The sequence below is a fragment of the Panthera tigris genome, chromosome C2 (assembly GCF_018350195.1).
Source record: "Panthera tigris isolate Pti1 chromosome C2, P.tigris_Pti1_mat1.1, whole genome shotgun sequence".
Classification (NCBI taxonomy): domain Eukaryota; kingdom Metazoa; phylum Chordata; class Mammalia; order Carnivora; family Felidae; genus Panthera; species Panthera tigris.
In genome coordinates, this window is record NC_056668.1 from 70,986,067 (window position 1) to 71,007,253 (window position 21,187).

Here is a 21,187-nt window from a genome sequence, read left to right on the forward strand (position 1 = left end):
CTGATGGTGTCCATGGTCTGAGTCCTGTGGCTTTGAGAAGACGCTGTGGTCTCTGAAGCAGAAGTGATGGAAGAGGGTGCCGTGGACTGTTCCTCTACCCCAGTTGACTTTGAGAGTGTTGAGGTGACTGCAGTAAAACTTGCTGTTTCAGGGTATGACGAGTGTTTTGTGTTTCCTTCAGTGGTGTCTGTGGGAATAGGCGTTTGGGGAACCTGTGATGTCATTTGATGTCTGTTGCTTGTAGTGAAGGAGACTGAAGTGTCATTTATGGAGGTTGTTGACGTGGGCATTTCTGACATTGTGGAAGGTTTGTGGCTGATGCTGGAAGGAGATGAAGTCCTTGCTTCCCCAGAGGTGGATGGCTCCTGTGAGGTGCTCTCTGTAAGGGTGTGTCCATTTAGGGAGGATGAAGGGGTTGTTGTGATCACTGCCAGTCTCGTGCTGCTTTGAGATTCTCTGGTGCTGTCCTTGGTCTGTGTCCTGTGGCTTTGAGAGGACGCTGTTGTCTCTGAAGCAGAAGTGATGGAAGAGCGTGCCGTGGAGTGTTCTCTTCGTCCAGTTGACACTGAGCGTATTGAGGTGACTGGGGTCAAGCTTCCAGTTTCAGGGTATGATATGTGTTTTGTGTTTCCTTCAGTGGTGTCTGTGGAAACAGGCATTTGGGGGAACTCTGATGTCATTTGATGTCTGTTGCTTGTACTGAAAGAGGCTGAAGTGTCTTCTGTGGAGATTGTTGACGTGGGCATTTCTGACACTGTGGAAGGTTTGTGGCTGATGCTGGAATGAGATGAAGTCCTTGCTTCCCCAGAGGTGGGAGTCTCCTGTGAGATGCCCTCTGTAAGGGTGTGTCCACTTAGGGACGATGAAAGAGTTGATGTGATCACTGCTGAGATAGTGCTGGTTTCAGATTCCCTGATGGTGTCCATGGTCTGAGTCCTGTGACTTTGAGAAGATGCTGTTGTCTCTGAAGCAGAAGTGACTGAAGAGCGTGCCATGGAGTGTTCTCTTAGTCCAGTTAACATTGAGAGTGTTGAGGTGACTGGGGTAAAACTTGCTGTTTCAGAGTGTGATGTGTGTTTTGTGTTTCCTCCAGTGGTGACTGTTGATACTGGTGTTATGGAAACCTCTGATGTCACTGCATGTGAGTTGCTTGTACTAGAAAAGACTGAAATGTTCTGTATGGAGTTCAGTGACTTGGACATATCTGACATCATGGAAGATTTGTTGCTGACAGTGGAAACAGATGAAGTTACTGTTTTGCCATAGGTGGCTGTGTCCTGGGAATTGTGTTGGCTAAGAGTTTGTGTACTTTGGTGCGATGAAGTATTTGGTCTGCTCATAGCCAAGTTAGTGCTGGTTTGAGAGTCTCTCGTGGTCTCCTTCATGATGCTGGTTTGAGGTATTCCAGTGGTCTGTGTTGTCTGAGCCTGTCCATTCGTGGAAGTTGCTGATATATCAGAGTAGAAATAACAAATTAGCATGTTGTTGATTGTACCTCTAGTGTACATCTAGGGCAGGCTATTGAGCTGACTGAGTTTTGTTTTTTTTTTCAAAGCCAATTAAATGTCTACTTTTCCTCCTCATTTAACATTTCTTCCTATCTAGCAGATACCAAAGAGTGAGAGTACATATTCTATCCCTGGTCATGTTATAACATAATGTTAATTTAATTGATCATGCCTATATTTTTTTTCAATTTACTTGCTATGCCGAATATTTACATACTAATCTGGTTTGTTTAAAATATTTGACTGCACTCCCAGTCGTTGTAGACAAATCCTCAATCAGTACAGCAGACCATCCTCCTGAATTTTATTTTAAAGGCCTTGATTCTTTTAAACAAAAGAACTTAAGAAACATTCAGTCTTTTTTTTTCTTTTAGATACTTATTCTTTTGTGTTTTCATTAGTTCCCTAGCTGTTCTCAAACTTTTTTTTAAACCTCAGTGCTCATAACTAGTTGAAGGGTTGATATTGATGAATATAGTGAAAAAAACGTGACCTGTCCTGCACCCCCATTGCTCACTGAGCTGGGCCTAGGCACTTGCAGGCTTCTCACCCCTTTCCTTATTCTTGGAATGTGGGTTCTGCTTGCCTTTTCCACTTCTGGAGGCTATCCACTCAAGGACATAGCCTTGAGATAGTGATGTGGTGTCAAAAGCACCTGCATAGACTGAGCCCAGATAGGGCCTCTTCATAAACTTTTGGGATTTGGTGGGCAGGTGCAGGGATTTATTCATCTTGCTGCCACTCAAGCCTGAATGTCAGTTCCCTTTGCTATTATTAAAACTGCCACCTACCAAGCTGGAGTGGCCTGTCTCTTTCATGAGTCTCTCCCTGTGCTCTGAGTACAGTTTCAAATTATATCTAGGAAGCTCCAAGGAGGGTTGTGAACCAACAGATGAAGTTCACAGAGGGACAAACTTCCAGCAAAGAAGTTTTGAGTGTAGTTCCTAGAGTTGACTATAATTCCACCACTTTTCTCATCTTACGAAAGCAATTTAGACTTTCAGGTTAGTGAGAATGATTATGAGTCAGCTCTAATTTATTGAAATATAAGTAACTCACTTGCCTCCTTCTATGCTTTGTTAATAGTAATTAATGACACATGACATGTTTCTAAGCTGGTGTGGACAAATGCATGGATTGAGCTAGAAGGTCCTTCGTTCCCTATTTAACCCCAAAATGAGTCTGCTTCAACCTTACTTTTTTTAAGTTTATTTATTTTGAGATAGAGAGAAGGAGAGAGAGAATCCTAAGCAGGATCCACACTGTCACATAGAGACCAAAGCAGCTCTTAATCTCAGAAGCTGTGAAATCATGATCTGAGCCAAAATCAAGAGTTAGATGCTTAAGTGATTGAGCCGCCCAGGTACTCCAAGTCTGCTTCAACTTTGAAAGGAGACCGCCTTTATTCAGAATTATTAGTAGATTTGCTTACAGGACTTTCAATTCTTATATAAACTCTCTTCAATAAAGTTCCAAAGTTTGGTTTATCCAGATAAGGTTTAGATTAGAAAACATTATTATTAACCTTATTTCATTTTCCTAAGCATTGCTCTATTATCTGGCTTTGAGTTACCACACAGAAGCCATACACATGCCAAACTTACTAAATTTATTATAGATTCTTGGCAATTAATATATTTTCAGAGCCTGCATCATCTCTATTAAAATCAATATCAGCAGCAAAAGTTTCACAATAGCATAGTCCAATTTTTAAGCAAATATTTTTGTTTGTCACAGTGATACAACTCCATTTCCAGCAATATGGCAAAAGAGATAAGTCTTTAACTACAAAACCTACGAATGTTAGATAATGTGTAGAAAATATTTTCTGAATGCAGAGCTGAGATCAGAAGATAGAAAGGTAAACACTCAAGAGTGAAAGGGTCAAAATCTAAGATGTTAAGTCAGTGCTCTTAAGGAACCTACAGATTTCTGAGCTCTAAAGTGTTGAGAGTTAAGGGCTCCATAAGAAAAGGAGACACAGTCTTAGATCAGGACACTGTAAGTTGAATATTTTCTGCATAAATCTAGGACTCTCAGAGGAAAGGTGAACTAGAAGAATCAGAAAGAAAAAGGAAAAAGAAAGCTGAATAGAGGATATAATTAAGAATAGAAATGAAGATAAACTAGGCAAACTTCCAGCAAGGTGAATTAAGAAAAAGAAAGAAAAGTAGATAACAAAAAGGAAGAGCATTAGGAATGAACTTAACTTTGCAACTTAAGGAACTAGAAAAAAGAAGAACAAACTAAACCCAAAGCTAGCAGAAGGAAGGAAATAATAAAAATTAGGGCAGAGATACATGAAATAGAGAATAAAACAGTAGAGAAAATCAATAAAACCAAAAGTTGATTCTTTGAGAAAAACCAGCAGAATTGATATACTTGTAGCTAGGTGGACTAAGATAAAAAAGAGGGAATACTCAAATTACTGACACCAGACATGAAAATGGGGACTTTGCTGCCAATCATACAGAAATAGAAGGATTATAAGTGAGCACTGTGAATAGCTATACACCAACAAATTAGATAACCTCGATGAAATGGTCAATGTGTTTTCTGGAAACACAGAACCTGTCAAGACTAAATCATAAAGAAATAAAAAATGAATAGACCTATAACTCGTAAGGAGATTGAATCAACAATCAAAAATCTCCCAGCTAAGAAAAGCCCCAGACCTGATGGCTTCTGGTGAATTCTACCAAACATTTAAAGAAGAACTAACACCAATCCTTTTCAAGCTGTTCCAACAAATTGAAGAGGAAGGAACACTTCCTAACTCATTCAGAGTTCACTAGACAAATCACTACAAATCACTAGACAAATTGGTCCCTTATGACCGATATTTCGTATGAACATTGATACAAAAGTCCTCAACAAAATAGTAGCAAGCTTCATTCAGGATTATACACCATGGCCAACTGTGAATTATTCCTGGAATTCAAGGATGATTCAACATACAAAACTTGATCAATGCAATACACCACATCAACAGAAGGAAGTGAAAAAAGCAACATGATCATCTCAACTGATGTGGAAAAAGCATTTGACAAAATTCAACACTGTTTCGTGATAAAAACCACTTAACAAATGAGGAGTAGAAGGAAACGACCTCAATATAATACAAGTCATATATGAAAATCCCACAGTGGACTTCATATTCAATGGTGAAAGACTGAAAGCTATTTCTATAAGATCAGGAACAAGGCAAGGATTCTTGCTTTCACCACTTCTATTCAACATAGGTGCCAGAAATTCTAACCAGATCAATTATGGGAAAAAGAAGAAGAGGAAGAGGAAGAGGAAGAAGAGGAGGAGGAAGAAGAAGAAGAAGAAGAAGAAGAAGAAGAAGAAGAAGAAGAAGAAGAAGAAGAAGAAGAAGGAAGGGGAAGGAAAAGAGGAGAAGGAGAGGAAGAGGAAGAGGAGGAGGAAGTGGAGAAGGAGTAAAAGTAAGAAGAGGAAGAAGAAAAAGGAAAAGAAAAAGAGAAATAAAAGGCATCCAAATTACAAAGGAAAAAGTAAAATTATCTCTGTTTGCAGATGATATGTACAAAACTCTAGGTTACATGTATATACGTACAAAAGCCTATATGTACAAAACTGTAAGTGTTCCACACACAAAAAAATGTAAAACTAATAAGTGAATTCATCCAAGTAGTAGGATACAGAGTCCACACACAAAAATCAGTTTTGTTTCTATATACTAATAATGAACAATCCAAAAAGGAAGTTAAAAAATCAATTCTGTTTATAATGCCATCAAAAAGAAAAAAATACTTAGGAGTTAACTAAAAAAAAAAAACTTGTACAATAAAAATTACAAAATATTGCTGAAAAAATTAAAGAAGACATAAATAAATGAAAACACATCCCATATTCACAAATCAGAAGGCTTTTTAATTTTTTTTAATGTTTTTGTTTATTTTTGAGAGAGAGTAAGCAGGGAAGGGGCAGAGAGAGAGGGAATCCAAAGCAGGCTACAGGCTCTGAGCTGTCAACACAGAGTCTGACGCAGGGCTCAAACCCACGAACCGTGAGATCATGACCTGAGCCAAAGTCAAACGCTAACCCACTGAGCCACCCAGGCTCCCCTGGATAATTCCAATTTTATTCAAACTCTTCCAGAGCTTAGTAGAAGAGGGAATGCCTTACAACTAATTGTGTATGGCTGTTGTAACTTTTAATACCCAACCAAAGATAGTATAAGAAAGGAAAACTATAGGTCAATAAATCTCAATAATAATATAGATAGAAATGTCCTAACAAAAATATTAGTAAGCCAAATACAATATTGGATTTGTGTCAAAAATTCATCATGATTAAGCTGAGTTTAAGCCAGAAATACAAGAATATAAAACTTTATTAATGTAAATCACCGTATAAACAGAATGGAAAGGAAAACACAATCATCACAACAGATGCAGGAAAAGCATATGAAAAAATTCAACACTCATTCCTGTTAAAACTCCTAGCAAACTAAAAATAAAAGGTAACTCTCATAACCTGTCAAACAATGTCAATAAAAAACATTAATAAATGTCATACTTAAAATATCAGAAACATTTTCTTTAAAATTTGGAATGAGACCAGGATGACAGTGACAACTACTTCCACTTGACATTATGCTGGAGGTCTAGCCAGTGCAATAAGACAAAAAATAAAAATAAACAAGAATATGAAGGTATAGAGAAGTTGTTTTTGGTATGAAAAGGAAGAAACACACTGTGATCATTTGCAGATTATATAATTGTTTATGTATAAAGTCCCCCAAATTTTAAATTCTTAGCAAGGCTCTACATATACAATAAAAAATGTGAAAATAACTGTATTCCCATACATCAACGAAAGAAAATATTTTTTAAATAATAGTGTTTATGATAGTGACAAATATAAAATACCTAAGACTAAATCTAACAAAAAATGTGCTTTATCTTTGTGGACAAAGTTGTACCACTTCATCGAAATATGTTGAGGAAGATCTACTCATTATTTTAAAATTGCAAAAATACAGATAATTGAAAGATCAAACTCCATAATCTCATTATCCAGACAACCATATTATTATTATCCAGCATTCTTTTCTATGCTTTAAAAATATATATAGTTTAACTTACCCAGTATATATAACTTTGCATCCATTTTTTAAAACTTTACCTAATATTATGAGCATCTCTTTGTGTATTTATTCTTTGTAAACACAGCCTGAGGAGAGACAAATCTGGGGTGGTAGTTCTTTCTCTTCTCCCATTTGGAGGCACAGCAAGCTGTGTTGGCCCAGGAGGACTGGGCCAGCTAAGCCCAACGGCAAGGTCTTGGGTGTTGTGTATTAACTGTCCTTGCTGAGCTCTAGAGGCCCCTTTTCCCAACAAAGCCATTCCCTCAACTGAAAACTTCTTCTTTTTTTTTTTAGAGAGAGAGAAAGAGAGAGTCTCAAGCAGGTTGCATGCCCAGCACAGAGACCAACGTGGGGCTCGGTCTCATGACCTGGGTATCATGGCCTGAGCTGAAATCAAGAGTCTAATGCTTAACAGACTGAGCCACCCTCAACGAAAACATCATTATCACCATTCTCATTTCCCTGTAAATGGCTGTGGCACAGGGGCAGTCCTCCTGGAGCACTCACTTCAGTGGGCTTAGCTCTAGCCACCCGTCTTGAGATAATGAGAACTCAAGGATCCTGTACACTCTACTGGTTCTATGCTTGTAAATTTTTCCCTAATAAACCTTACTTAATGCCTGTTCCATGTGTTGCTATTATGTATGTGTGATAGTGTGTGTGTGTGTGTGTGTGTGTGTCCATGCCCTTATAGGACATTGGATGTTGCCTTTATACATTAAATAATATTCCATCATAGAGACAGCCCCTAATTAACTAACTTACTATTGAACAGGTAGGCTTTCCAATGTGTCGATATTATGAATAAAGCTTTGATGACTATCTTTGTGTATAATATTTTGTTTTGTTTTCATTATTTCAGCTCATTTCCTTAACATAGATTTCTGTAAGTGGACTTACTGGTTAATGCTGTTATTTTTTTAATGTTTATTTATTTGAGGGAGAGAACACATGTGTGCCTGCAAGGAGGAGGGGGGGTGGAAAGAGAGAGAGAGAGAGAGAGAGAGAGAGAGAGAGAGAGAGAGAGAAACCTAAACAGGCTCTGTGCTGTCAGGGCAGAGCCTGACCTGAGCTGAAGTCAAGAGTCAGAGGTTTAACCAAATGAACCACCCAGGTGCCCGGGTTAATGCTATTATAGAAACTTTTGTGTCATTAATACATCCTGCCCAATTTCTTGGCAGGGAAGTCATGCTAATTTACAGTTCCATTAGCAGTATATGAAACAGTACCTGATTCCCAATATTCTCTCCCTTTGGAAAAAATCTGTACTTGGTAGTATCAATTTTAAATCTTGTCAAACAGGACTATGTCCTCCTTTTAATCTTTGTTTAAAAGACTTTCCAGTCCTGGGCTGCGTTGATTAGAATCTCCTGCTCCAGTAAATAGGAAAGCAAGTGAGTCTCTTCATGCTAGGAACTCAGTTTTATCCTGTAGGGGAGTAGGCACGGTCTTAACAAATCTCTAAATCTGTTGGGCTTGTCTTAGAAGGAAGAGATTAGCGTTAGTTGCATAAAAACTACAGTACTCTATTTTTCTTTCTCCACCATTTAAACAAAAAATCTTAAACCACTCCTTTAACAGATTAGTCAGCAACTTAGGAAAACAGTTTGCAAATAACCCAATCTACTAAACTTGAGTGGGTTATTCTTGTGCAAGAAATCCTGGTAGTGGGGAGAGCCGTAGAAGAACTCTTTTTGGTAAGAAAGTGGTTCTCAAGGGGCTCCTGGGTGGCTCGGTTGATTGAGCCACTGACTTCAGCTTGGGTCATGATCTCACAGTTTTTGAGTTCAAGCCCCACACTGAGGTCTCTGCTGTCAACACAGAGCCCACTTCAGGTCCTCTGTCCCTCTCTCTCTCCCCCTCCCCCACTTGCACTCTCTCAAAAATAAATAAAACATTAAAAAAATAAAGTGGTTCTCAAAAGATAGGATGCATCCAAATCCCTGGGGGAACCTCTGGGGCCCACCACCAGAATCTGATCCCTATGCATTGGGTGGGGTCCAGGAATCTGCGTTTAACCTATGCCCAGGGTGATTTTGATACCGGTGATCAATGGACCACATTTTGAGGACCTTGAAAGAAAATGATAGCATCTGCTCTTAAGATTTTTTTTGTAAGCTAAAACCACCTTACTGAAGTTGTAAGGCACTGGGAATTTGGATTCTTGATCAAGCTTGGTTCTCAAGAATATTTTCAGCCTTATTCTTGGTGCTCAAGTTTTGCTGGAATTAACAGACCTCGTTTTTTACCAGCATGCAAGCCCGGCTCTTCAGCTCCCATCAGATTATTAGACAGCCGAAGCCTGTCTTTCTCGCCCTGCCCAAATACATAGCATATTTGCAGGGCTGAGAGCTAGGGATTTGAGTGCGAAGAGCTGATATTTGAGAGAAACAGATTTTCCCTCTCCTCTCCCTCCTTTCTCTATGACAGTCCATCTTCTACTTCACCGAAAAGACCATCTAACTTGATCTCCTATGTCCCAGAACCCTCTCCACCAGGAAACATCTTTGCCCTCACCCGGTCCCTCATCTCACCCCAGAAGACTGGCTCAATCTCTACCAAAAGGATACACACACAGAGACACACAGAGACACACCCAGTGCCCTTTCTGCTCCCTACCTCTCTCCTCAGGTAGCTTAGTCCATCGCTTCTCTGAGAGTCTCCTTCTCTTCTGTTGACAAACACGTTGACAAACAATCCACAAGATGGATGAAAGACTTATTTTACATCAAGAGAGACATAGGTCTCTCTCTTGAGAGAGACCTATGTCTCTCTTGATGTAAAATAAGTCTTTCATCTCATCTTTCTCTTGAGAGAGACCTATGTCTCTCTTGATGTAAAATAAGTCTTTCATCCGAGAGAGATCTATTCTCTTCTCTTCCCAGCCCCCAGATGAAGTCAGCTTTCTGAGTGTCATCTCCAGCCCTTCCCTTTCTTTATACACTTTCTTTCTGGCTAGACTACATCTATTTTTACACCTTACAAATCTGTGATTCTACCCTGACTTCACACCCATTTTTCCAGATTCGCCTTTCCAATGATTTCCTGTCGGCCTGTCAAATGCAACACGACCAAGCCAAACTTTTCCTCAAACTGTTTCTTCCATCTTCCTTCCTTATGTTAATTGTAACATCACGTCCCCCAGATGCTCAGGACAGAAATACCTGAGTCATCTTTGATTCTTTCCTCTTCCTTGTCTCCAGCGTCATAGTTTGGTACCAACTATTATTCCTCCAAATTATTTCTCCCACCATGGTCTCTTGTTCACTTTGTTGTGTTATCCTTATTACCCTGACAAATGCCGCAGCCTCTAACTGCTCCTCCTGATTGCTCCACACCCCACCTTGACCCACTGCCAGCTTGACATTCAGCAATAAGAACCATAAAGGAGAGTCTCTCATCACCTCCTTAGCAGGGACCTCTTTAGAAAATGCCTGTACTGCCCTTCCTTGGAAGGTAGCTGCTTGGATCCTAAGGGCATGGGTCTGGTTGTCTTATCAGGGCCACAGAGACTGGTGACTGGAATTGTTCCTGTCACCCTGTCACAACTGTGATAAGGAAATCAGAGTCCTGAAGCATGTATCCTTAGAGAGAGGCCATTTGATTCTGACTGACCTTCCTCTGGTTGTGGCTGAGAAGAGTGTTTAATTGTTTTGTCTGTAGGCCTGTCTATACTGCAGCGTGGTTTCTGTAAGGAATACCCATTACCAAGGCATTTCTGTGGGAGACATTGTCTCCTCTTTGAGTTCTTGAGTGTCAACTGACTTGTGGTTAATTGATCCATACAGTTGGGAATAGGGATTTCTTTTGTACTGCTCTCACTAGGTACATTTTGACTCTATAAATAATGCAAATGTTGATACCACATATTTGCATAGTGTTTTATAGCTTCTCTTAGTTAATAGTGCTCTCATTTCACAGATGGGGAAACTGAGATTTGGAGAGCCTGAGTAGCTTGCTCAACATTGCATGCCTTGTAAATGACAGGGCAGAGGCTCAAAGGTAAGCATCAAGACTTGGAAATTGTGAGCTATTGTTTAGCTGTGAGAGGTCACTGAGGGTATAGTCTCTCCACAGTTTGGGCTCTTCTAACCCTTCCTCAGGAGAGATGAAGTAGAGGGATGGAGAAAAGGTGACTAACCTGCCCTGAGTTCTTGGTCTCCCACAAGCTGAGTGGTCTGAGCCCTGGGGACAGTTTGGCACATTTTCAGGGGCAAATGATATGACTCCGGGCTATTTCCGCCAATTTTCCTGGTGTCTCCTTTTCCATGAGGATGTCACAGTGAGTTATGATGGTTGTTGACCCCTTGGGGTGATGAAACTACTGTCAGAAGACACATGTGTGATATTGCCTAAAACAGATAGTTTAAAAGAAGTTATCTCAGAGGAGGAGCCTGCATCAAGGACTAGTGAGGGCACCAGGGCTGGCACTGAGGTGGGGCATTTCTCTGAGTCCTGGAACCCTCCATGGGTTTCTTGGCTACTACTATAATGAGAGAGCTCTCAGCAAGACAGTTATTAAACTGTGTCTAGGAGAGGTGTCTAGCAGTTTTCTGAGTCCTCTCAGGGCTTCAGGGATGGCAGAGGTTGATGGTATTGATAGACATTGTTTCTCCTGTGTGGCCCTCTAGTGACTCCACAGGTATGAGGAGGCGATGGGTGTGTTGTTGACTTAGGGGAAGGAGTGGTGGCCGTAGTGGTGATCCTGGTAGAAGATAACATTCCCACAGTGCGATGAATCACTCCTTTAAGGGAAACAAAGCTTATGTCTTACGTGCCTGTGTTGTGAGCAGAGGTTTATTCTTAGTGTTTGTTTATTAGTGTAGGTTTATTCTTAGTCTGTTTGTCTTGAGTCATTCCTGAAATTGGAGGTGAGGAACCCATGAGCCATATTACCCCCAAAGTTTCACTTTTCTGCTGTTATTTCCTGATTGGTGGGGCTCTTTGCCAGGCTGTGCCTGGGGCAGTCTAGAGCTAAGGAAGCATCCAACTGTGAGGATAGCCTTGAAGAGAAAATGAACTCACGGATGGGTGGCAGGTGCCCTGAAAAGTATAAAGAGATCGGCAGAGGGAGGCAGGACCCCCTGCCTTGCCACCCCATGTAGGGAGCCAAGGGCCATTTGTGTGTGTGTCAGCCTCAGAACCAGCACAGCTCTCACCCTCATCATGGTAACTTGTGCAGCCTCAGAGGAAGAACCAGGTCATGGAAACTGTTGCTCACACACATCTGGGTCTGTGTTTCTCAGGGTTGAAGACTGTCATTCCCTTGGAAATTCTTGGTGACCAAATAATGAAATTTCTGAGCTGTTCCTGGACTGTGGGTGATTTCAGGCTTCTGTCTCTCTGTGGTCAGGGTTTGGGAGCTGGAGAGCTCCAAGAGCTGCCCCTCAGGGACCTTGTGTTAGTGTGAGATGATATATACAATGGCTGTTAGAGCCATGGCTGTAGCAACTGAAATAGGTGACAATGGAGGTTGTGGCTATGGTTTCTGTTTCTATTTTTATCTTAGAGGAAACAGAAACTGTGACCAGCATTCTGTCTGTTGGGTATGTTTCCTCCATTGTTCCTAGAATTCAAGATGAGGAAAGACGCTAACTCAGAATGTCCTTAGGGTTACTGATCTCATGATATTTTCAGCACCTAGAATGTGGCAGGCATACAGGGATTACTTCATGGACATCTGTTGAATAAATGAATTCAGGTGTCTCTGTCCCCTGGTCTTTGGTTGCTCCAACTGAGATTTCTGAGAGAGGGTGAGGCTGCACTTTTTCTCCTGTCACTGTCACAGTGGTCCTGGGGCCAGGAGGAGGCCAACACCATGGTTGCAGCCTGGGAGGTGTGACCACCACTGTATCAGACTTCAGTCCACTGTAGCTAAACTTCTGAGGTCAACCCTAGGCTATGAGGTTGTGCCTGCCTCAGATGGGAGCCAGGGAGAGATGAAATCCAAAACCAAGATGGTGGAGCCTAGAGATAGAACTTCTGAGGAGAGGAAGGGGTGGGGAAGAAGAAAGTTGGAACTGTGCTTGTGAACATCTGTTCAAAGCTGGGTCTTGACATCTCTTTGCTTGGTTCTGGAGCTTCTGGGGTTTTCACTAGGGCAACCTTGGTGCCACTACACAGATGCTGGCAGAAGTTTGGTCAAATGACCTGTGACGGTATCCAAGGTGAAGAAACACCTTGGCATTGTTTGGGGCGTGACTTAAGTAGGTGTAGTTGGAAAGGAGGGATAAATTTCTTGCCTTGGAGGCAACTGTGAAGGTCAGATTCTAATTTTTTTCCCCATGGTGTTATTGACCTAAATATTTCAGACCAACTCAAAGGAGGTGGCTCCGTTTACTGAGAAGGAATAGGAAAGAGATGCTTGAAGAAGCTATAATGATGTCAGTGACTTTTTCAACACCCCAGTTCCCTCAGAACACAGGTTAGCTGGTCTTTGACTCAGGGAAGAAAGAAATGAACCGAGAAAACAAGATTGTAGTAACTACTGTGATTTGGTGTTTGCTTGGTTGTTTTATCTGTGATTCTTGACAGACATGGTGCTTCTGGAACCACCTAACTAGGACCTTTCTGAGCCTGACATGGACAATTAATGGCAGAATCTGACAAGGCCATAGGGTGGCCAAAAGCATGTTCTAGAGTCAAACTGATCAACATTCCCTGTGTGATATGGGCAAGTTACTTGACTTCTCTGAGGTTTGAGGTCCTTATCTATAAAAGTGGGGTGATGGTAGATAATTGTAATACCAATGTGTGTGATACATGTGAAATGCTTAGCTCAGTACCTAAGCTCAATAAATGGCACTTTGCTCTGTCTGTTACCTTGATGATTGCAAAGTTCTCAGATCCTGATGAAGGCAGCAGTCCTTGTGACTTGATGCTGTTTTCACAACTGCCTGTTCCCTTCCCAGATATCCGCTGCTACCACCAGGCAAGCCAGAACAACTTCTGCCTGGACTCCTGCAGTCAGCAGTGAACTGGTCTCCCATTTCACCCTTGTCCACTTCCAATCCATTTTCCCCTACTGTATCCAGAGTAGTCATTCCAAAGATTGAATATGACTATGTCACTTCTCTACCTAAACCCCTCACTGTCTACCCATTTTAGTTCCTTAAAACCCATAATCCATTCCAAGGCTTACAAAGCCCTTCATGATATAGCACCTGCCTCTTTCAGGTCCTTCCAAGTCAAGCTTTTTCCTGCCTCTGCATGTCTTCTGCTGCCTGGCTTGTGCTTCTTCCCTCTCCTACTCCACCTGACTTACTACTTACTACTCAGTCTTCTCATCTCAGCTCAAAGGGCAGCACTTGGTCAGAGAGACCTTTCTGAACTTACTAATCTAAATGAAGTCTGTCTATTTTACTCTCATCAAAACATTTGTTCAACATAACACCACATTTGTTATTGGGAATTTTTCTATACTTATTTTATGTCTTTCTGCATACTAGATCTTAGCTCCAGGAGGCTGGGCCCTGTCTGTTCCATCCCTCACTATGTACACACAATGCTGCCCTAGAACAATGTTGGGCACTCCTAAAATAGTTGTTTAATTAACAAATGTATGAACAAATGAATGAATGGATGGATGGATGGATGAACGGATGAATGGATGAATGAATGAATGACTATCTTCATAGGGGTTGTGTTTCTGTTCATCCTCATTGGTGGGCTGGGCTGGTTTGGAGATTTGTTTGTAAAAGTTTGTGTTGTACAATGCAAACACAGTGAACGAAGAGTTCAGAAATTTGGATTCTAGTCCCAGCTGCCCAACTTACTGGTTGTGTGACCTTTAAAAAGCTTTGGAGGCAGGAACTATGCATGAGTTAATTCATCTTTGTGTCCAGAGCACGTGGCATGAGTAAAAGTTTGACAAGTGAATGAATAACTCCAAACTTTTTCCTTCTTTGAAGTTCCCAAAGCTCATCACCAACAGGACTTTGGAACTCAAACTGCTATTTTCACTGGGGGCATTCATGTAGAGAATAGATATCTTAAAAATGCACACTTTTGAGCTGCCTACAGCACAAGCCAGTACCCTCTGTATGGCCATGGCCATGACTGTAGAGGCTTCATGCACAAGCACAGACATCCAGCTCCTGGAGCCTCTTCAGAGTCTCAAGCAAGATGTTGAGTATTTGGACCTCTGCAAAGTGCCAACAAATTGAATTCATTTCAACTCAACTCATCCATTCTGTGCTGGGGAATGGGCATAACAATGATGACTAAGTGTCTGCTTGCCATGAATTCAGCCTAGTAGAAGGAAAGATGAACATTTGAGGAGGAAGTTTGGAACTAGGAGACCTCCTATAAAGTTTTCAGTCCTGGCCTTTGATGAAGTGGCTCAGAGAGCTGAGTTACATGCCTCCCTGAAGCATTTAGCAGTACCATGAAACCAGGGAATAGACAGCAAAGCACTTGTTTGAACACATAAAAAGCCAACTGCTTCTTGGCCTCTCTCAGGAATGAAGACCTAAATCACTTGCATGTCAAACACTTCCTGGACAACCTCAGCCTCCAGAGCTGAGCCCAGAAATCAAGGACCAGGAGAATATTGCCGGGCAAGGAACCGAGAAGCAGTGGTGTCAGCTCTAGTGGAGGCTGTGCCCAATGGCAGAGCTGGCATTCAGGGTCAGTTCACATGATAAGCCACATTCTAAATAAGCCGAGCCAGCCCTTGCAAGCCCATAGGAAGGACAGGGATGGCCTTTTAGAGGCTCCTTGGGTGAATGGAAATGCCTGAGCCAACAGAAGTGTCCTTTCCATTCCTGGATTCACCCTCCTTACCCCCAATCTCCCCAGCTCTAAAAGGTAGCAGCAGCCCTTCTCTCAAACAAGATTTTATGGCTCTTCTACTTTATACCATATACTACCTCATTTTATCCTCACCACAACCTTATGAAATAGTCCTTTCCCATTTAACTCATTTTGCCATTAAAGACACCAACCTAAAGGGACTTTTCTCATGTGTCCTTAGGCTGGTTAAGTGGCAACATTCACTCAGTGTCTTCTGATTTGAAGTTCCTGCTCTTTGCTGTACATTTTGCTAAGCCACTTGCCTAAATTTGATCTGTTTTCTTATTAGGACCTGTTATTCAGGGGTTCTCTCCTTTTCAGTGTCTCCAAGCACAGTGAGAGTTTCCTGGGGTGGGGCAGATGTCCTGTGCCCTTGGTGGCAAGTTGGGTAGGACTCTCCCAGACTGACAGATAGACTGAAGATTCTCTGAGAGAGGGAGAGCAGGAGACCCTTCTCTCTGGGGTCCTCTGTGACAGCAATCTCCTCTGTCCTACACTTGTGGCAGCCCAGTAACCTTCCCATGGGGGCACAGGGCAGGGCAGCAGCCCCTCAGTTACTGGGCCACTGATAGTATTGGCAACTGGGTTTTTTTTAAGTTTATTTATTTGTTTTTGAGAGAGAGAGAGAGAGACCTGTGTGCACATGGGGGAGGGGCAGAGAGGGTGGGGTGGGGAGAGAGAATCCCAAGCAGGGTATGTACTGTCAGCACAGAGCCCAATGTGTGGCTCAAGCTCATGAACTGTGACATCATGACCTGAGCTGAAATTTGAGGCTTAACTGACTGAGCTACCCAGGTGCCCCAGCAACTGAGTTTTATTTTGACCCAGTTTCCTTGCTATAGACTGTGGAATCAGGGTCGCCAGGCTTCCTCAGAGCCACTCTTGCTGGGAGCCACTAGTAGCCATTGAGTTTCCATTGACTCCCTGTCCAGCCCACCTCTGTCCACCCTCCTTTTCCCCTTTCACATTTGACGGCTGGGCTTTTCCTTCAAGAAGCCATTTCCACTGTAGCATCTTTGTGGAAACCCAGTGTTTTTCTTTCTGGTGGAGAGGCTCTGACACCTATTCCAGGGATGAGCCAGGCCTGGGTGAGGGTACTGGCAGCAAGTGTGGAAACAGGTCCTAGTTTCTGTTAGGCAGTTCACCCATATGTCACCCTCAGCAATCCAAGGGAATGGGAGACCACTTTCTACTTTCCCAGAAGCTTCTTGGAGCACATAAGGAGGGGGGGGGGGGTGGGTGGCAACTACCTGTCCAATGGAGACTGTTTTTTCCCTCACATCCTCTAAATGCTCAGCCAGATGCTTGACGCATCTCTTCCCACCCCATGCCCACCTTCTTTGTGGGCTCTGCTCCATCTTGTCCCCTTAACAACGTACAGGCCCCAGCACTCCAAGGCATCCTTTCTTTCAGGTCCTCACCTTCATGGTCCTTTACTCCTTCTCTTGTTCATACCCCACGGATCCCCAAGGCTTTTTCCTCCCACCTCAGTTCTTGTCCTCTGAGCTCTTCTTCATGGATTTCCTAGTTCCTCCTGAGCTGGAGGACCCTAAGACTCAGAAGAGGATGAGGGGTCAAAAGCCCAAGTACAGAGCTGGGACTGAACACTTTTTCTGTTGACTTTACATCACAGAATATCAAAACTTAAGAACTTGGGAATTCAGAGGTCATGCCATTCACCACCTGATTTTTTACATAGGGGAACCAAGGCCTGGAGAGAGAGAGGACAATAGGACCTACACATAGGAACCAGATCAGTTAGTGGCAAAGCCAACACTGGGCCCCAGGGCCCCTAAATCCAAGCCACCTTCTCCCCATTGCCTATGGTCATTAACCCCCATGGACACCCCTTCCATATCCCTCTCTTCTACTCCTAAGTGGCTGGCCACTGCAGGCTCCTTCCAGCCTCCATTTCCTTATGATGTGATGAGTACTTTGGGCAGAGGTAAAGGGGGGTAAGGTGGGAGGGTTGGTTGGGGAAGTGGTAGTTGTTTCATTTGCTCTTAGCCAAGCCCTTAAACATATCAAGGAAGGCAGAGTATTCCACTTCACCAGTACTATCTCTCTTAATATCTGTAATAGAATATACTCTTTCTGGCCCACTCCCAAGAAACGATCCCTTGGGTGAAAGCTTACCCAGGCCTATTGAGGAGGGGAGAGAGCTGTGACTATTTCTTTGGTCTGGGCTTTTGACCCCTCATCCTCTTCTGAGCCCCAGAGCCTCTCAGAAGCCTCAGACATCTAGAAATTCAGAATAAAACCTGGTCCTGGAGCCAGGAGCAGCTTGGAGGAAGACTACAGGATACAGGGTGAACTTCTCCAACAGGCCTTGCTTCCACCCCATTCATAGAAAGGAAGTGGAGTGTGGAGGAGGCCAATGCTAACACCAGGCCTATGAGTCCTGCCCTGAAGGCATTATCCCAAGAGGAGGTTTTTCAACCTCAGGTCAGAGGCAAGAAGCCAACTGCCCCACACCTCAGCTGCTCTCTGGTCCCGCCTATTTCTAAGTCAGTCTGCCTCTTTTTTTCCTCGTCCCTTTCCTTTCAGGTCTGCCTCTGGTTTTCCTCTCTCTCTCTCTCTCTCTCTCTCTCTCTCTCTGTCTGTCTCATTCATCTACTTCTCACTGTCTTTTCCTCAGACTCTGCATATTTATGTCAGTTTTCCTTCACGTTCTGTCACCCGGCTTTCCTGTTTTCTCTGTGTCAGCCTCTCTCCTCAACTCTCCCTCTCTCTCTCTCTCTTTCTATAGTTCCGCCTACCTGTCTCTCTCCCCACAAAATAAAGCCATATTTCCCCCAGTGGGTTTCCCAAAACCAGGCCACTCCTGCCCGCTAAGCACCTCTCTGCTTCTCACTGTCTCTACCTCCTCTTTTCTCTGTTTATCTAGTGTTCTCCCCACTTCTCTCCTCCTCTCGTCTCATCACTTCTCTCCCTTCTCTCTCCCTCCTTCCCTCTCTCTCCTTCCCCCAGCCCCGGCTCCCTGAAGTCAGCCATTCTCTGCCCCAGAATGCTGCCCCAGGTGCATCACTTACCCAGGACCATTGGCCAAAGGAGACGGGAACATAAACAGCTCAGGAACACCCAGGGAACCCTCCTCCACTGGGCTCCCCTCATGGCTCCAGAAAGAGTCCCTCAGGTTCCCCCAGGGAAGCTCTTCAGCACAGAAGCAGTGGGTATGAGGAACAGGTAAGGAACAGAGGTGAACTTGTCTGTACCAGCTGCTGGTCTGAAACAGGTGTATTTCCCTGAGGGGCCAGAGTACCAAGGGAGGAGGACAAAAGAAGGCGGGGCCCGATGCCAATCATCCTTGCCCCGTCTTTTCTTTCCTCAATCTCCACCTCTTTCCCCCACCAGGAAAAAAAGAAAACGCTGATATACCTATTGCTCTGTCCCTGGTCAGCCTGAGCCAATTAGGGGGAGGGATGGGAGGAGGATGTGGGGGATTGAAACCAGGGCACACTGGGAATGAGTGGGCCACCCTCTTGCCTGGGATCCTGGACCGTCCTCTCCCTCTCAAGGGCTGCCTTGTCCAGCCAAAGCTTTGGACTGCGTCGGTGGGAGGGAGCCTTTCAGAAGAAATGGCAGAGGAGAATGGGGAACAAAGGGGCCAAGAAGGAGTGAGTTTAGGGCTGTATGAATTGGAGGATGAGATTTGAGGAGACCCTAAGAAACACAGGAAGTGGGGGGGGACATTGTAGGGTGAGAGGTAGGAATCAGAAATACCCTGTATGTAAATTTTGGAAAGAGGTGTTGGGCTCAGAATATCTGCTCAGCACCAGGCACATGGTAGACTCTCACCAAATGGTGGGTTTCTTCTTTCTAGAAGAGGGAGCACAGAGCCAGTGTCCAGAGAACTCAAGGCAACCTGGGAAAGTGGCTTGAGGGATCTGGGATGGGTGGTTGAGGATAGAACCAGGGGAGAAGTAATAGTGATCCCACAAGAAACTGAGATTTTTCTGGAGATCTTAAGGCTCAGGGCACCCCGTTTTTACTTATTGTGACTTGCTTACAACCAAGAAGGGACAGGAACCCCAGACAGGGTGTGTTGGGCAAAGTTCTGAAGGGAAGGTAGTTGGTGTAGCTCCACAAAGGAAAACAGTGGAGATATTCCCCCATCCTTTGCCACAGCACAAACCCCTGCTTCTGGTTCCTCAAGACTTGGTTTCCTGAGTGTGGGAATCTGTGGAGCGATTGGTCCCAAAGCAAGGAGCTCAGGCTCTCAGACACTGCACAGCCCAGGATGAGGAATTTAGCATTTCCACATTCCCAGGCAGAGCGAGCCATATCCAAAGAGGAGTAAATGGCTGACACTGTGATGCCACTTCAGAGGACCATGAAGGCCCCACCACCTGTTGGCTTCTTGCTCGCTGAAGCTAAAATCCAATTACAGCCAGAGCACAAAGGCCAGATCTTCCAGTTAGAATGTAGATACTGCAGAAAAGTAGCATGGTGTCCCCACCAGTCCCTGTACCTCTGTTTGGATGAATTGATCCCATTCTCTCCTGGGAGCAGGAAACCCATAAAGCTAAACGGACATTTCAGGCATAGAGTACCTAGACAGAATAGGAGGGGGATATCACTAAAGAGAATTTACATGGACACCAAGACCCAACTTGGCCTTCTTAATAATATTTCTGCCATGAGTTTTCTCTATTAACCTGCTGTGTGTTTTGTTTGGTGACACTGTCTGGACTATAGTGTCCATCTACAGAGTAGAAAAAAACTTTCCAGGTTAGACCAAAGTAAGAGTTGGACATACTGTTGACCTGACGTCACAGATAACCTCCCACTTTCCAATGCAAGGAAGACCAGAGGCATAGTGTTTTTCAGAGGCCACTGTGATGGCCAGGATTCCACTGGGCATTAGGACACCTGGGCTTGAATCTGCCACCCAAGGTAAGTCATAGCCTCCCTGAACCTTGTTTTCCTTATCTATAAAACAGGCATAATACGTCAAGGGAAAACCAAAGCTGGACAGTAATTAAAGTGGTAAAACCAGATTTTATTCAAGACCCTTGCAGTAGGGGGAAGGACTTCAGGATAGAACCAAGCTCAACTCCGGATACAACGTGGACAAATGGGAATTTATAGTTAAGGAGGTGGGGGGAAGGCTGTTGGGGGGGGTGGTCAGTGGATGGGAAACTACTAAGAGAAAACACCAGTGGTAAGTGGGATTCTGGCTAAACCAGCCTAACTGGACTCTTGCCAAAGACAGGCCAGGGTGATCAAACATCACCTGGGGGATGGTGGGAGATGAGGGACCAGATAGGACATTGAGGCGACCAGATATTGAGTATGGAGCACTGTTGTTGAACTGAACTCACAGGGTTCTTGCTAAAACTGGATTTTACAAGGAAGTACATAGATGGGCCTAGAAGAAGGTTCCAGAGCCTAAGATGTGGTCAAGCAAAGTATCTCTGTCAAATAACACTCACCTCAAAGATTGTGAGCTCATACATATTAAAATGCTTTAGAAATGTTAAGACACCCGGAAAGGGCATGTGACCCCTCATTTCATCCTAACATCATCTCTAAGGCTAGAAACTGATAAGGGCAGCCAGGTGACAAGGAGGAGTGTGGAAAAGAATTTCCAGGCCCATCTGCATTTCAGGGTCTTTGCTGTGTCCCAGTGGGGTTTAGACATTGGCATATGCAAATCTCATTCATCTTTTCCCTGCCTGCCTCAGGTCCCCTCTCTTTTAGCCCGGCTCCTTCTTAATTCGCCCATATTCCAGAGCTGGGATGTTTCTGGGTCTCTGTAACAAATGCTTCT

General features: G+C 43.6%; 1 protein-coding gene across 1 annotated transcript in view; it reads right to left on the reverse strand.

Moving 5' to 3' along the window:
• Positions 1–18,603, reverse strand: part of MUC4 (mucin 4, cell surface associated) — a 49,175-nt gene extending 30,572 nt beyond the window's left edge. The window contains exon 1 of the mRNA XM_042956566.1: positions 18,447–18,603. Coding sequence (XP_042812500.1) covers positions 18,447–18,528 — 82 coding nt within the window. The 5' untranslated portion in view covers positions 18,529–18,603. The remainder of the gene's footprint in view (positions 1–18,446) is intronic.
• Positions 18,604–21,187: the final 2,584 nt, after the last annotated feature.